General features: G+C 51.3%; 5 protein-coding genes across 5 annotated transcripts; 2 read left to right on the top strand and 3 right to left on the bottom strand.

Annotated features, from left to right (window-relative positions):
• Positions 1-621: 621 nt before the first annotated feature.
• HER10_EVM0002288 (rhamnogalacturonase B) lies at positions 622-2,516 on the top strand (the record flags this gene model as incomplete). Its single annotated transcript, XM_035472005.1, has 6 exons — positions 622-752; positions 822-1,140; positions 1,198-1,251; positions 1,302-1,486; positions 1,546-2,188; positions 2,259-2,516. The coding sequence occupies 6 exons, from the start codon at positions 622-624 to the stop codon at positions 2,514-2,516; spliced, it is 1,590 nt and encodes a 529-aa protein (XP_035333782.1).
• A 765-nt stretch (positions 2,517-3,281) lies between these two features.
• On the bottom strand, positions 3,282-5,224 carry HER10_EVM0003630 (uncharacterized protein; the record flags this gene model as incomplete). Its single annotated transcript, XM_035473297.1, has 2 exons — positions 3,282-4,761; positions 4,821-5,224. 2 exons carry the CDS (start codon positions 5,222-5,224, stop codon positions 3,282-3,284), a joined length of 1,884 nt encoding a protein of 627 aa, XP_035333863.1.
• A 1,972-nt stretch (positions 5,225-7,196) lies between these two features.
• Positions 7,197-8,627, top strand: HER10_EVM0002537 (uncharacterized protein; the record flags this gene model as incomplete). Its single annotated transcript, XM_035472243.1, has 2 exons — positions 7,197-7,411; positions 7,472-8,627. 2 exons carry the CDS (start codon positions 7,197-7,199, stop codon positions 8,625-8,627), a joined length of 1,371 nt encoding a protein of 456 aa, XP_035333793.1.
• Positions 8,628-8,844: 217 nt separating this feature from the next.
• On the bottom strand, positions 8,845-11,666 carry HER10_EVM0011914 (dimethylaniline monooxygenase). The gene is made up of 5 exons (XM_035481326.1): positions 10,870-11,666; positions 10,271-10,765; positions 9,963-10,212; positions 9,522-9,908; positions 8,845-9,463 (listed from the first exon to the last, which is right to left on the bottom strand). Exons 1-5 carry the CDS (start codon positions 11,038-11,040, stop codon positions 8,904-8,906), a joined length of 1,863 nt encoding a protein of 620 aa, XP_035334452.1. The 5' UTR covers positions 11,041-11,666; the 3' UTR covers positions 8,845-8,903.
• A 1,738-nt stretch (positions 11,667-13,404) lies between these two features.
• On the bottom strand, positions 13,405-15,237 carry HER10_EVM0007333 (uncharacterized protein; the record flags this gene model as incomplete). The annotated part of the gene is made up of 1 exon (XM_035476892.1): positions 13,405-15,237. One exon carries the CDS (start codon positions 15,235-15,237, stop codon positions 13,405-13,407), a length of 1,833 nt encoding a protein of 610 aa, XP_035334108.1.
• Between the last annotated feature and the right edge of the window lie 131 nt (positions 15,238-15,368).

The following is a 15,368-nucleotide window of genomic DNA, read 5'->3' as shown; positions in this document are numbered from 1 at the left end:
ATACAAGTCTCATCATGAGGCTTTTCTATGATTCAGGCCTAAGCATAGCCTACTGAAAGCAAATTCCGAATCCAATCAAGTCGGTCCATATGTTTCGAGTAAAGTAGTTCAGTCGTGATAACTACGAACGCAATATGCTTCGTTAGACTCAAACTAAGGTGAACTCATGTTTGCCGCGTTGCCGAATGCTTGACTCTCGAGTGCCGTCGCGAACATATTGACATAGTAAAACACTCTCAGGGACCGAAAACTCGCACCAATCGCATCGCAGGCCACCTGCTGGAACGCAGTCGGGATGGGCTTGTCATGAGCCTGACTTGGGCACGACGATGATGAGGGGAACTGGTCAGTGCAGGAACACGCAACCTCCATAACTCTATTCCACAGTTCTTGGAACAAGCTTTTGGGGGTAATCTACAACGAACTGGAAGAAGACTCGTTGCCATGTTCGCCCGGCCGTCCCAAGATGGCGGGGGTGAAGTGCGTGGCAGACCGCTTGATCATTACGGCTGAGGGGTTCTTGAGGTCAAAAGCTTTATAGGCAATATTGCCGCGCTCGGGAAGTATGATCGAATCCTTCACGCCATTTTCTGTCAGCACCTAAATGCAGTTGACGTCAGGATGTACATCCTCAGCTTTCTCGCTTGCGCATCTGGGCTTTTGGGTACGGTATCTGGCGACTTTGGCCTGACGACATCAGACACCAGTTACACGATCGACACCAATGGCGGACTAGTATTCGAAGTTAATCGGTACGGGAGATAGAAAATCAACCAAACTACACTTGAAATGAGTGAAGGGAAGCTGACAAGAAATCTAAGCACAAATGGCGATATCACCAGTCTGCTCTATAACGGTGTTCAGTTTCAAAGCACAAGCAAGATGTCACAGATCAACTCCGGTCTAGGAACTTCAACGGTCACAGCCGATACTATCAGCGGGCACGCCAAGATCACCGTCAAGGCCGGCTCACAACCCTTGACACATTATTATGTTGCTAAGCCAGGCGATCCAACCATCTACATGGCGACTCATATCACGGGTGAGATCACTCCTGGTGAGTTGCGCTGGCTTGCCCGGCTCCAGCGCAAACAGGTACCGACTGGAGTGCACGGCGACGTTGCCGATCTCGACGGATGCGTAGCATTTGAAGGCAAGGATACCTTCAAGTGTCCAGATGGCACTACTAGATGCAAGATGTACACATCTGACCGTTTCATTGACGACCAGGTCCACGGCGTGACCGGCGATGTAAGTCAGAAAGAAAGCGGTCGCGGGTTAAGTGAGATTAACGATTACAGAACGTCGGGGTGTGGATGATCATGCCTGGCAATGCCTACGAGCACTCTGCCGGCGGCCCTTTCATGAGGGACATCAATTCGCAAAGCACCGGCGATCAAGAGCTCTACTGGTACATGAACAGCGGCCATGTGAGGACCGAGCCTTGGCGATTCGGGCTTCTTGGGCCCTACGCAATGCGCTTCACGTAAGCGTTCTCCGCCTCCACAACCTGCCCTAGGATCATGTTGACAAGTCACGCAGAAGCAGCACTCAGCCGCCGTCAGCGGACGTTGACATGAGCTTCTTCGACTCGTTGAACATAGACGGCTACGTGCCTGATAACGGGCGTGGAAGTGTCTCAGGCACGGCAACGGGAATGAAAGGCAGTACCGAAGCTGTGGTACACTGGTCCAACCAGAACGCGCAGTACTGGACAAAGGCCACCAGGGGAAAGTTTACCTCTCCACTGATGAAACCCGGGACATACACGACGAGGCTATACCGGAACGAGTTTCCTGTCGCCAATACCAGTGTGACGATCACGGCAGGCGAAAAAGCCACGCAGGATATCGTGGCAACCGAGGCCGAGCCGTCAGTCATTTGGCGGATTGGCGAGTTTGATGGGCAACCCTTTGAATTGAAGAACGGCGATAAGATTCAAAGAATGCACCCCTCGGATGCTCGTATGGAGAGTTGGGGAGGCGATTTCACTGTTGGCTCATACCAGAGCAAAGACTTTCCCATGGCCTTGTTCTCCAAGATTGGAGGTAATGCCACCGTCAACTTCGACCTGGCCTCCGACCAACTAGAAGGCGTCGTTCTTCGTGTCGGAACAACGCTTTCATTCAAAGGCGGCAGACCTAGAGTCAAGATCAATGAGTGGGAAGGAGCGGATCCAGGGGCCCCGGTAAATTATCATCAAAGCAATCCCTTCCAGATGCCATTTGGGCATGCTCATATTCTAACACAACTCTCAGATACTCATCGACTCTCGCGGCGTAACCCGTGGTGCCTATCGAGGATTCGGCGACGTGTATACTTGGGAAGTACCTGCGAGTGAGCTCAAGACGGGGCGAAACACACTTGTGATTGGGGTGATTGGGGAAGGAGATGCTGACTTTCTGAGCGCCAACTACATCATCGATGCTGTTGAGTTGCAGGGTAAAGGGGGGACCAAAAACGGCACCTCGTCATATACTTCTAGATACCAGCGGCGCTTCCAACATTACAAATGAAGATCAGTGGCTACACTGTCAATTGGCTTTACTCTTCTCACTTCCAAAGCATTCATCTAATAAAGCCTGCTTTTCATCAACGCAGTTTCTCGCAGTTCCCATTATCTGTAGTTAGAGCAAGTTCACAGACACATCTACGCTGTTTTCAGACTGGTCCGGCCTAATCAGGTGTTGTCAATGACAAGTATCTCACGATATGTGAAGTGGATGAAAGAGACGATAAGGGGAAGAAGCGAGACCATGGAAAGATTAGCAAAAACAAATATTGGATAACTCCAGCCTCAAAATAAGGGCCATCGAGTGAGTCATGTTTACATGTAACATGCGTCAAAAATATACTGAGGCCTCAAAAGCTTCCATACAGTCACGGCCGGCAAAAATAATGGGTCTAAGCTTTCCGAAACCGAGAATCGAACTCGGGGCTATGCCTAACCTCTCAAAGAGATGAGAGGGCATCATGTTGGCCACTACACCATATCGGATGTGATGATGGAGTTGTGATCCACCGGTAGCTCTCATAGACTCCACCCTTTGCACGGAGATTTTTCCACAATTTCATCTTCGTGACTTGGCTGGCGTCCCATCATCAAAGAGGGCTTAATCTTCATGACATTTTACTGTTCTCTGCGGTTTACTTGGGATTATGGTGGTCGATAAGATGTTATGACTCCTCCTCTTGGCATAATATAAGCCACAATGTTTCTTGCCTACTTGATGTACGGAAAGTCCGAGACTCCAAACTTGCATCTCAAAGTCCACGAAAGATTATGAACCAGCTGTCAATGTCGAACTGCCGATCGATCTTGTTGTTGTATCCGTCTGTCCGCGTTGTTGTTCGAGGGAAATCTCGTCGAGTTCCCATTCCCACACCTCTACACCTCCCCTAGGAGCCCTGACGGCAATTCGGTACTTTCCTTCGAACTGACTGACGGTGGCTTGCCGTCCCAAGTTGATAGGAACCTTGAGGTGCTTGCGGCCGAATAAACCATACCACACTTCCTTCTCTACCTCCAGTTCTTGCTTGTGTGGGAATGGATTATGATATCGCCGTCTGCTTCCCGTAGCGAAGTTGAAAAAGTCAATACCTTCTCCATGTGTCATCAACGCACCACGATCAAAAAACGCCGTGGGCCAGAAACCTTTGGGCTTCCCTTGCTCGTGTTCTTGTTTCACGTAACCTCCATATTCAGAGTGAGTAACCCTGTCTTTCTCGATGTCCCAAGCAATAACCATGATAGACCCATTGGGCACATCTGGGATCCAGAACAAGACACGATGTCCACTGTCCGGTTGCCGAATAAGGATGAGGCCGATCGCCAGATTGTCGCACTTATCTTCCTGTCCAAGTCGAAGGATCGAGTTCTTGGCCTTGACTGAGCCCGTCAATGTCTCCAAGCAGATTGCGTTGCCATCCTTTAGCAGCGCGACGGCGACGTTACCCCATATTCCAATCCGGCTGATTTCTGCTGGCCCAGGAATCTCTGCCAGCTTTTCGTGCTTCCACTTTGGCTTTTCTGACTTCCATATAGAGTGTTTGTCATGCCAGAACACGACAAGTCTTTTCCCGTCAAGATGCACCGGGTGGAGCGTGATCCAGTCCTGGTAGGTCTGGTACACGTCCAGAACTCGCTTGCCCTTCTTCCAATCCCACAGAGAGCCGCCTACTTTATGCTGATGAAGTATGATGTATTCTGAATCATGACCACAGATGGATGCTGTTTTGACTTTGTAGATATCCCACGAATGGGACTTTTTGGTGTCCAGAGTGCCCAACTGCTTTCCGGTCTGTATATCCCATATGATTACGTTGGAAACTCCATCTACACCTATGAGATGACTCCCCTTTGATCTGATGTAGTGTATGCTGTTGCTGTACGTGAGTTGGTGTATCCTGTTAACTTTCATCGGCTCAATGTCTCCGATGGTATCGTTGTGTATGACGATTCCACTGCCTACTAATTCAGTCTCTGGAAGCAACATCCGATCATTGGCATTTTGCGGCAAATCCTGTAGCAAATCGCCACAAACGCTTTCAGCATAGGATGTGAGGGATTCCAGCCAGAGGTCAATGGTATCGCTGTTGGCGACTTTGATCTGCCCATTGGCACCCACAGCTTTGCGAATCCTCGCTATTTGCAAGGTGACATCGGAGACTTGTCGCAAAAGGTTCGTTGTGTCTTCTTTGATGAGGCCTGCATCGTTGCGAATGACGACGGTGTCATCCTTGATCGCTTTTGAAGATACACTGTGAATGGTTAACACCAACCTCGATAATAGCATGGAAGTTGCCGTAAAGTCGCCTACAGGTTTGCCAACTCAAGAGCCAAGTTCAACGAGCCCTTATGCATCTCGAGCATCGTTTTCAGCTGATTCACAGTCTCCTTGCCTCCCATCGCCCACCGTGCTGGCCCAGTTTGGCCATCGTGATTCCCGAGCTCCCCCGCGATCTCCGTTGTCACACCCAAACAGTTCCCAACAAGGGCTAATACGTGTTTTTCGAAGGCAGCGGGCAAGGAGGCCTTGGTTGCGGTATCGTCGATGAGAAGTTCGAGCACTATGCGCAGATCGGACAGTTCTCTGCTGACAGCGGCGAGATCTTCGCGCGCATCGCGACACGTTCGGACAAAATTCGTCACAGCCTGTGTCGTCTTCCCAATTGCGCCAATCAATGTGATACAAGCAGTTGTGATTGAAAGTGGATCGGCCATGGCTCATTGAATATGGAGATGAGAGAACAGAGAGTGTTCGCGAAACGTCTTGTGAGAAGAAGGACTGACAGCGTTTCCATGACATATCACGTAGGTGTGCCTCACGCTGCGCCTCGCCAATACTATTTGCTCAGCCACAACTCCTAGCATACACCTGTAGGCGATCGATAACGTGTTAAATTGTAGAAAGTCGTGCTGACATGCAGGTTGAGGCAGAGCTGAGACGAGTGATAGGCGGCCTCTGTCTGCAGGCAACAACTGGCTAGACCCCAAACAGTCCAAACCCATGTCCAAGGTTAGCACACCTAAACAGCGATGAGAGTCTGAACGACAGATGTCGTCATTAGACAGCCTGGATAAGAGCGGGCAACGTTGTTTCCCGAGCAGAGTACTTCAGTGTTACAACATAGCAGGTGAGTTATATCGGTACGGTCTCTCTTTGATAGATTTCACTTAGTCTCAATAAAATGCAGCATAAAACACGACTTCACTTGTGACCGACAAAGGGCCAGCCAGGCTGAACAGCAAGCGAACGAGTTTTGCCAAACGATTAGTAACGCTGAAGACTCACTACCCACCGTACTTTAGTTTATATAGACTTGCCAAAGTTAAGAATAACTCTTAGGCAAATGCAATCCGACTGCGCTATCTCGAATGAGACATGCCAAGCAAGGCCATATTACGTCTCACGATGAGTGAGCACTTGGTTTTTCCCTCCATAGCTCAAAAGTATAGATGACTGCCGTCAAAAGTCCGATATCGGCAAAAACATTGGACACTGTGGGAATTGAACCCACGACCTTTCACAAGCAAGCGCAATTATTCAGATCCTCGAGAGGATTGAAGTGAAATGCGAAGCGAAAATCATACCCCTAGACCAAGCGCCCTATAACTGGTGCCTGATGAGCCTGCAGCATCCACTAAGATCCGCAAACGGATCAGACTGGGTCCTCGTGGAGTCGCACAGTCTACCCAGCTGGTTCAGTGCTCATGGATTCCACGGTCAGCTCTCAGGGCTACTGGCGAGCCACAAAGCACATGGACATGTTGCAATTCCTCGGAATTGGCGTGATAGTTGGGAACGAAATCTTGGAAAATGAGGAACATGAGCCTGCGTCCAGTTGGATTTGGAAGTGGATCTTAATGCAGATGGCACTTGTGCATATCACCGGAGACAACGATTGCGGCATATTCACTGGTATTATTCCCGGGAGATGAGAAGATCTTCGGCTAAATCTGGAAAGTACCATTGTCAAATTGCGATCAAATGATCGGCATTCCAGAGCACGGAAACTGAGACACACTCAACTAGCCCGAAAGGCCCTCGAGGGTTTCCAGCTGGCTTGAGCCTGAAGTTTCCGATTTGCCGGTATCTGACTAATTGCGCGGTATAAGAACAGTGGAACAAGACCCGTAGCAGGGAGTAAAAAGTTGTCAGATCTTTTCAATTGCTGTTCCTAGATATAGGCGGTTTTGCGACTTGACGCGGGCGATGTTGTGCAAAGCGTCTTGAGACTGGGTGTTTGGGGCTTCAGACCCTGTTTCTTGTTTGACTGCAACCTTTAGTAACAGCAGAAGTTGTCAATGAGGCAACTGGGCAGTCGTAAAGACGAAGGTTACACCTCAATCAGAGTTGTCACTAGCATATGTAGGATTGACAAAAGCCGTGTTTCCTTATTGATGCCTTCGCCCAATATTTTGATCCAGCTCCCCACGTGGCGGTCCAAACAGGTTTGGGGGCCATTTCCACCATGGAATGCAAAACACTACCAATCCAACTGTTGTGATATTGCCTGAGGTTCAAGTAAAAGGACGCATTCCACAACTTCCGCCTCGAGGTCGCATGCAACAAAAGTAGCTGGGTCCGACCTTTTTGTTAATTTGCTAACCTCTGTCAGTCTGCATTCACACACATAAACACTTTAGCACAGCTTCCTTCGACAATATCGAGCTATCGCCGTACCACAACATCATGTCATACCGAGGCCCTGCGAAGAATCCGCTGATAGTGTTATCTGATGGAGTATGGACTGGTCGAGAAGCCAACTCAGAGTCCAACGTACAGCGGCTGGCAAATTTGGTGTGGGGAGAATCTGGACTGCCCAGAGACGATGACTTCGCACACCTCCACCCCACAGGAAAGGCCCATTATGTCAACAGCGTGCCCGTTGGCAGCACTTTCATGGAGTAGAGGACCCTTCCACTGCGATCTTCTTGAAGAGAATATGGCTAACTAAGGCCTTCAAGCCATGTAATCCACGGTCTCAACGTCCAAGACATCGAGCAGCAATGCATAGATACCTACGAGTACCTAGTTCACGGCTACACCCCACAAGAAACCGAAATATGGATGTTTGGTGTTTCGAAAGGAGCCTTTATCGTCCGCTCCGTTGCGAGCATGATCAATAATTGCGGGATAGTGAAGCCAGTTTACGGTCTGAACGGGGATATTGACGTTGACAAGACACACCGACTTTGCCAGGAGGTCTATCGCATCTACCGATGTCCTTCAGAAGCCAACACGCCAAAGTCAGAGCAATCGCGGATCTTTAGAAGGAAGCACAGCTGGGCGTTGATCGGAGATGGAGACGTCGTCGAATCGCCGATTCGTTTCATGGGAATTTTCGACTCCGTCGGGGAACGCGGCATCCCAGAGTTCGCGGGCGCAGTCGGCGCCGACTGGCCCAAGTTGCATGACCAGCACGTATCAAGCGTCGTCTCCGAAGTCTATCACGCCGTCTCGCTACACGACCGCCTGTACGCTTACCAGCCGTGTCTGATTTCCCGTGATACAGAGTACGGACCGTCGTACGGCATCACAGAGCGTTGGTTCCCAGGCACACACTACGATATCTGTCGACAGAGTTTCAAGGTTGTGAAGGGCGTGCTGCCGCAGCGACTCGAGAGTCTTCTGCCGGCGTGGTCTTGGTCTAGCAAGACGATCAGACCGAACGAGGTCTTGAGCGATCTTGTCTTCAAGTGGATGCTGGAGTGCATCGATGCACATGACCCCTCAGGACTCGTGATACCCAAGACCACGCTCTACCGTGAGCTAGATGGGCTCAAACACAGCATTCTGGAAGTACAAAACACTGGCGATGGCGATGTCTACAACCACATCCTCCAATTTGCCCCGTTCGGACGGTACTTCGACCTGGTGTTGTCGACGGCCTTCGGAAACTGGCAAGATAACCAGCTCTATAAGATGCTCTTCGCCTGCAGGCCTCGTCTGGTCCCCGAGTTCAACGCGTCAGTGTACAATTATAGAGGTCCCGATCCTAATCTGGATGGGAGAATTATTCAGAAGCTGGCCAACCTCCCGTCGAGTTCAACGACACCCGAGAAGCAACCTGAATCGCGATACCCATCTACATCATACGATCGATGGCTCCTGAGGCGATAGACCTGATCGAGGCTTGGTGCATTGTATATATTGCAGGAACTCAGGCACAATCTGTGGAGGTTTAGGTCATGGAGATAAGTGCACTGTTGGTGTGACGTGTCATATGGGTGCCATGCTTGCATGAGGTGGCAATAACTTCGCACGTGTTCTTTATGATTGTGTACTAATACCTAATTACGACTATGAGTTATCTCGTCTCAAATGAAATTCTTTCTTGTCGCTGGTCTTGTGAAGTCGAAAATCTAAACTTTAAGGAAAATGGTCGTTAAGTCGTTATTAATACTCCGGAAGGCGTATCTGACCCCCCTTCCGCGTCCATGGGTGGAACAAGCTCTTGGTCCATTCCCACGTGTGAATGGCCATGCTCATCGTGCCGAATAAGAAAAAGGGTATCAAGGTGTTGGCGACCATGTATAGCATACCGCCAGACCGCTTGACGATGTCGTAAAGCTCGCCACGAATGATGCGCAGCGACTCCTCCTCGTTCTTCCAGGGCCCCACAAGGCGGAACTTTGCATTGAAGTTGCTACCCATAGCCCAGGTGTACAACGCCTTGAAACCCTTAGAGTAGACATAGCTGAACCGTGGTGCTGAGCCCATGTCGAGGGCCAGCTGGTATACGTAGCTCTCGTGGTCGACGCCGCGCTTTTCTGCCCACGGGTCTCTGCCACATCGAGGGTGGAGCTTCCAGTCGATATCGTAGCCGGGGAGAGCGTTAGGGTCCAAAGTAAGTCCTTTCGACGGTGTTGTTAGGCCAGGGATGTTGGGGTACTTGGATCTGAGAAGTTGAAGGATCCAGTATTGGGTCTGCATCTCGGCGAGGGTGGGGATTGCACCTAGGACTCTATGTTAGAAGCAATACTCCGAGGAATCGTCCGGGGAGGAAGATCTTACCCAGATTCGGCCGCACGAAGCCAATGAACCCTACTGATACATCGTTGCTGTGGTAGATGGCTCGTACATCGGCTGTGTCGGGTGTGCCATAGCTCTTATCGAGGAAAGGGAAGCGGCGGGTGTAGCCAGTTGCAAATAGGATGACATCGGGCTTCACCATCTGCTTCATTTTCTCCGACTCCGGTCTGCCCGTATCGCGGAAGTGCAATACGCCATCGTCGTCAACATACTCGGGCCAAGGAGCAACGTCAATGTATCGACCCTTGGTGTCGACGTCAAGCTCTTTGATATAGAAGAAGAATCGGCGTATCCGCTCCATGGCCGAAAGAGGCGGCCGCCAAGGCGCTGAGAGGTATGGCACAGCACGGGTGGATTTGGCCGGGAAGACTGCGATCTTTGGTTAGCCGGTTCCTGGATATGTTGGTGCGGATGACGGCATACAGTGATCGATGTGCATCCTTTCCCGACGCATGCCGCCGACATGTTGGTCCCAGCCCTCAAGCGTCCCACCAATTAGCGAGAATGTAACGTCGATCTGTTGGTTGTAAAAATCCCAAAGCAGTTGGCTCGACTGCAGTTTCTGAGGAACATATGCAGTGTCGAAGAGACTAGCGATGGAACAGTCAACGGGTTTATCGTTTACTTTGCTATTCCTGCCCCAGAACCCGAACATGATTGGTGTCGGTGCAGTCTACAATGAGTCAACATCAACTTACACACATAGGGTTTCAAATCATCGAGGCTCTTACCTTGGGTGCAACGACGAATCCATCTCGGTGGCACATCACAACATGTTGAACGGTTTCTGTCGTCGCCGCGAGTTGACCGAGGTCTTGACCAGTCTCTCCCGTGCCGACGATGACGACGGTGGGTTTATCGCTTTTGACATCTCGTAGTTGGTCTCGGCTCTTGAATTGCGACGAGTGAAGGACCTTGGGGACCTTTTCCAGCCCCGGAATGTCAGGAATACGGGGTTCGAGATTGAGTCCGGAGCAGACGGCAACAGCATCACAGTTGTAGTCGAAGGTTGTGCCATCTTTGCGGGTGACGGTGACGATGTGCCCTCCACCATCTACCCTTTCCGTGCGAGTGACCTTAGATGAGCATTCTATGTGAGGTCGAAGCTCAAAGCGATCACAGTATTCGTTCAGGTACTGTACATAGACAGCCGGGGTGACATAATCAGCGGCATCTCGGGGCAGGCGGTGATCGGAGAAGGCGGTCAGGTATTTAGACGAGACAAGCTATGGCCATTGCTGTCAGCTTCAACAAACCTTTCTTACTGTCCGATGGCAATGCATGGTTTGAGGAACAGGCAGTGGGTTGAGTTCAGTAGTGGCAAACTTACTTCAGCGTCCTCGTACACTCGATACTTGAACGTGCCTCCGATATCATCTTCGGCCTCAAAGACCCGGATCTGGATAGGTTCAATCGCGAAGAACAAGTGCGCCCATTTCAGATATCTCGCCGTCGCCAGACCCGCGGGTCCGGCACCGATGACAGCGACTTTGAGAGGCATAGTTGGTTAGCGTGGGTGGCCGTGAACTTTCAACGTGCCCTATCTGCAGGGTCCTCCGATGTCGTGAAACATGAAGGGATGTCTTTCAAGAAGGGGGCACCACCCTCCACCGCCACGAAAGAATAGCAGAAAGCGAGAAGGTAAGGGCACGAGGGATAGCGGGAAATTTGGTGAGGGAGTGGGAGAAAAGTCCGCTCATGAGACGATGTGGGAAAACGGTCGGGTCTTATGGCTTACCTCACACCTTGGACTAGCATCGTCCGCACAGACAACGTGTTACACCTTAGTCTAGGGACGACGGCGAATCTCGGTGGGTGGAAGGGGGAACCGAAGGGGAGGGAGGTGTGGTAGCGAATATGGAACGGTCAAGTTCTGGTTTGGGTCGGCCCAGTCCAGTCTCGTCTGGTCTGGTCTTACTTTGCCTTCCCGAGTCTCTCGTCTTCCCGACAGCCCGTCAGGAGTACCGGTAACAGAGAGAGAACCCCTACTCCAAGGCCAGGAATAGGAAGAGGAAAAGGACCGGACCTAACACCGAGCTAATGGTTCGGGTTCCATACGTGCGTATGGGCGAACCAGTCCGTCGGAGGGATCCTCTCGACCCTCCCATGCTAGTGAACCCAATTGTGAGGTTCGGTCGTGGTGGATAGACCTTGCCAAGGGTGCAGTAGCGCCACTTAGTCCCATGCGACAACGAGGTCTTTCCTTGTTCTCGTCATCAGACCCTCGAGACCTAAGCGGGGTAGGCAATATCTCCAGCGGGGCGGTCCCCGCGAGAGGGATCGGCTCTTGAGTGGTGTGTGGTTTTTGGATTCCATTGTCTTAGATTGGCCGAGGATGTCGTCTTTCCTCTCTTTGGGAATGTGATATGTGGAAACCTCTCATATCATTTTGGGACCCCCTTCAACCCTCTGGGTCCGGTACTTGAGAGTTGGGACGTGTGGAGTTACCAGTGTTTATGGATACTCACTGGGATTCGCGTCAAGGTATCTTCTGCTAAGACTTGCAATCGACAAGATGACTTGTCTCATCCGGCCAACTTTGCGAATCGGTGACCACTCGGTCTGGGCCCGGCGTTCATTTTGGCTCAAGTCTCAGGGGCACAAAGACAGCCGCCATGCAGCGCCGCGGCGTAGCCCCAAATGCTGCAAGACAAAGCGTAACGGCGCCCCCGGTGGTTCCGGCGATTTCGTCCGGGCTAGTCTCGCGTGAGTCTGGCGCCTGTCTGGGTGCGCCTGGCATCCCCTGGCCCAAGCTGCGTTGCCACACCCGCGTCGCCGACTCGAAACTCAATCTGCTGTCATGTCTGTCATTTTGGATTACGGTGTGTGATGAGCGAGCCGTTTTACGTGCGTACTTTTGTTTGTGATAACTGGCTCATCGGCTAATGTCTGTCACATTTCTGCAAGCATATCAACTTCCATGACGGCGTCACATCGTCAACTCTCCACGTCGAAAAGTCGAACCGTTCTGACCGCCACTTCCATTCCGAAACTTGATCCTGTCAATCGGACCTGGACGACTGGGTCATTAAACATCCTCCTCGGTCAGGGAGACCTCCACCTGTCCTCAAACTTCATTGGTCTCGGCGCCGTAGCATGAGTCTCTTTCCGCCCCTTTCGTCACCTTATGGCCGAACCACCATGATGTCCACATGCTGCATTCGTCTGCTGCTGCATAGCCGTTATCCACAGCTTCAAGAAGTTTCGCTGGACTCTCCTCCACCGCTGGTTGAGCGCCCCCCCCTCTCTTCGTCGCCAATGATTCTTCTACGATCACCATGATCCTTGCCTGGAGCACATGCGGCGCATCCGCAAATCCCGTCCTGCTTGCGGATAGTCCCGCGCGTCCCCAAGATGGGGCTGCCAGTTGACTGCACTGCGTTTTACTGACGAGTCTTGACCAGTGAGACAGGAGCCAAGATGTTAGGATCCAGTTTGCGGAAGTCGTTTGCCAGGATCCATGGCATGCTCTGGTCTCCTACGTATTTGTAGATAGTAGCAAGGCACTAGGCGCCGACATCCACCCGTCAGCGACTCGCGTTGATTACGGCACTAGGAAGACAACCCCTGCTGATAACCAAAGATACGACATTCTACGACTCATTGAGTGCGTAGATCTCAACAGCACGATGGACACAGCGAAGGCGCGAGCTATGCGACAGAATTCGCAAGAGTTTCCATTCTCATCGTTGGAGACTAAGCAGAACCTGACAAGTCCGGTACTCTCAACGACCAGCGTTGGATTTCTGTTCTCGTTCAGCTCTACATGTAGGCTTCACCCACTTGAAGTCGCGAAACTCGACAAACTTTTGACCACCTTGACCCTTGAGCATGCAGGGCTTGAAATGGAGAAATACTATTGTAGCTAGGATGCAAGCTCGGCAACCGTCGGAAATCCATCGCTTTGCGCGGGTGAAGGCCCCATTGGTCTCAGTCGAACCCGACCGCCCCCCTTTGCCCTCTCACCCACTACTTTTCTGAGGTTGTCCAATGCTAGTTCATCTTTCCGTCTCGTCTCCTTCGGCGGTTCTTCCATAATCAGAGGCTCATCACTACTCACCGGTATGAAGAACCAAGGACGAGCAACCCAGTTGGGCATCCCGCTCGGTTTCGGTGAATAGTTGACGTAAAACGGCAACGTCAACTCCATGATCCCAACCTCTTTGCGAAAAGCGACATCATCGAACTTGGTATGGATATCCGTATTCATGATGTTGGTCTTGCTCCCAGGAGCGACAGCAGCTTCGGTGATTTTATCAACCGTTACATGACTTGCCAGATTGATTCCGGACCAAGACGCAAGGGAAGCCGTCGTGCCCATCTTGAATATCTTCAGCGCCGTCATGTTGCTGCTCCAGTGGTCGAGCAGCTCATGCCAGGACATGCTGGAGTGGTAAAACTCGGTCCAAGTATCGTCGACAAGGTCGATGTCCCACGTAGCTGGCAAGTACCCACGATTCGAGACTTCAACGTCGTTGCCGTCAGCGTCTTGAACAGTAACTATGGTGTAGTTGCGGTCTCGATCTAGATCCCAAATCTCCCATTGAGGGATTGTGCAGTATGCTTTCGATACCACCACGCATTCATCGAGGTACAGTTCCTCTATCCCGCCAGCTGAGCTCTGACTTCCGAGAGAAGCAAACCAGTCTAGCTGCCACTCATGACTGAAGCAGTATCTCCCCAGAGCTAGGACCTTCAAGTGCGGAAATCCAGACCCTGGTCCGCTGCCGGGATTGATGAGGCGGAAGTCGAACTTAGGCTGGTAGCCCCAGATATCGTCGTAGTAAAGAGACAAAGTTGTCAGGTTACGGGCGAGCTGTGGTTTAAACCACGATGTGAGTTCGCGAAGATAGAGATCTTGCCACTGGTAATTGTACTCAGTCGGCTCATCCTCTAAGTTGTCCCATAACGAGTTATCCGGGTCATCGGGTGCTACCATCAACTTTACACTTTTGAGCGTTGGAAGGGCCATCACTTGCTGAAAGATGGGCCAATCCGCGAGGTGCTTCCGATGTAATGGGTCTGCCGTACCATGATCTTGGCCCTCGTTGATATCCTCAGCTAGATTGAATATGGCCAACTCCTCTAGCTGGATTCTGGGAAATCCGCCATCAATTAGCCTGTCCTCTACGCTCCAAGACATGTCTGGGGTTTTCAGGTCTCCCATCCAGGCAAAGTCTTCCGACGTCCCCAGGCTCTGCGACAACTGAATCAGATCCTGATCCTCTTTACTACCGCCGTGTATGCAGTAAAGGGCGACAAGAATGACAAAGCGCCGAAAGCTGTAGATATCATAGAAACGGTAACTCGTGGAGTTATTCGGTTCAGCATTCTCGTCGCCGTCATCTGCATAGTCGGTAAACTTCAAGTTCAGAACCTTGAACCCGGAGAAGTATCTGAGGTAGGGTAAAGCCCCAAGGAAGTCTATGGGGAAAGGGCGGTAATCCAGGACAGCGCGAGCATCGCATGTAACCTCTCTCACATGTCGCCGAAGGTTTGCATCTTTTGCAATATGCGTGAACCGGTCGCAGAAGGGTGGCTTGAGTAAGATATGCTGGAATGACCTGGGAGTTGCTGCGGCGGACAGAATTTTACTCCCCAGCCGAGCGGCGTGGGCCGTCGACTTTGAAGTGTGCGCAAAGATGAGTCCAAGTACCTCCGCTGGTAGCCGCGGCAATGGAGAGGAATTCTCGACCATCGTTTAATGCCACACAGTTGGCGAGAGGAGACTTCGCGATGAGCAGGCAGGGGCTGCGTCGTTGTCGGGTTCGGATTGAGGGGGAAACTAAAATCCAGATGGCAAGCTAGGTACGGATTCTGTAGCCTGCA

Source organism: Colletotrichum scovillei (genome assembly GCF_011075155.1).
Source record: "Colletotrichum scovillei strain TJNH1 chromosome Unknown Contig00005, whole genome shotgun sequence".
In the NCBI taxonomy this organism is placed as follows: domain Eukaryota; kingdom Fungi; phylum Ascomycota; class Sordariomycetes; order Glomerellales; family Glomerellaceae; genus Colletotrichum; species Colletotrichum scovillei.
This window is presented reverse-complemented; position numbering and strand designations above follow the sequence as displayed.

Coding starts and splice junctions, on each gene's coding strand:
- HER10_EVM0011914 (XM_035481326.1), bottom strand. CDS start 11,040: ATGCCTCTCAAAGTCGCTGTCATCGGTGCCGGACCCGCGGGTCTGGCG. Junction 10,766..10,869: donor GAGTGTACGAGGACGCTGAA/GTAAGTTTGCCA, acceptor CAATGGCCATAG/CTTGTCTCGTCTAAATACCT. Junction 9,464..9,521: donor CTTCGTGCGGCCGAATCTGG/GTAAGATCTTCC, acceptor ATAGAGTCCTAG/GTGCAATCCCCACCCTCGCC.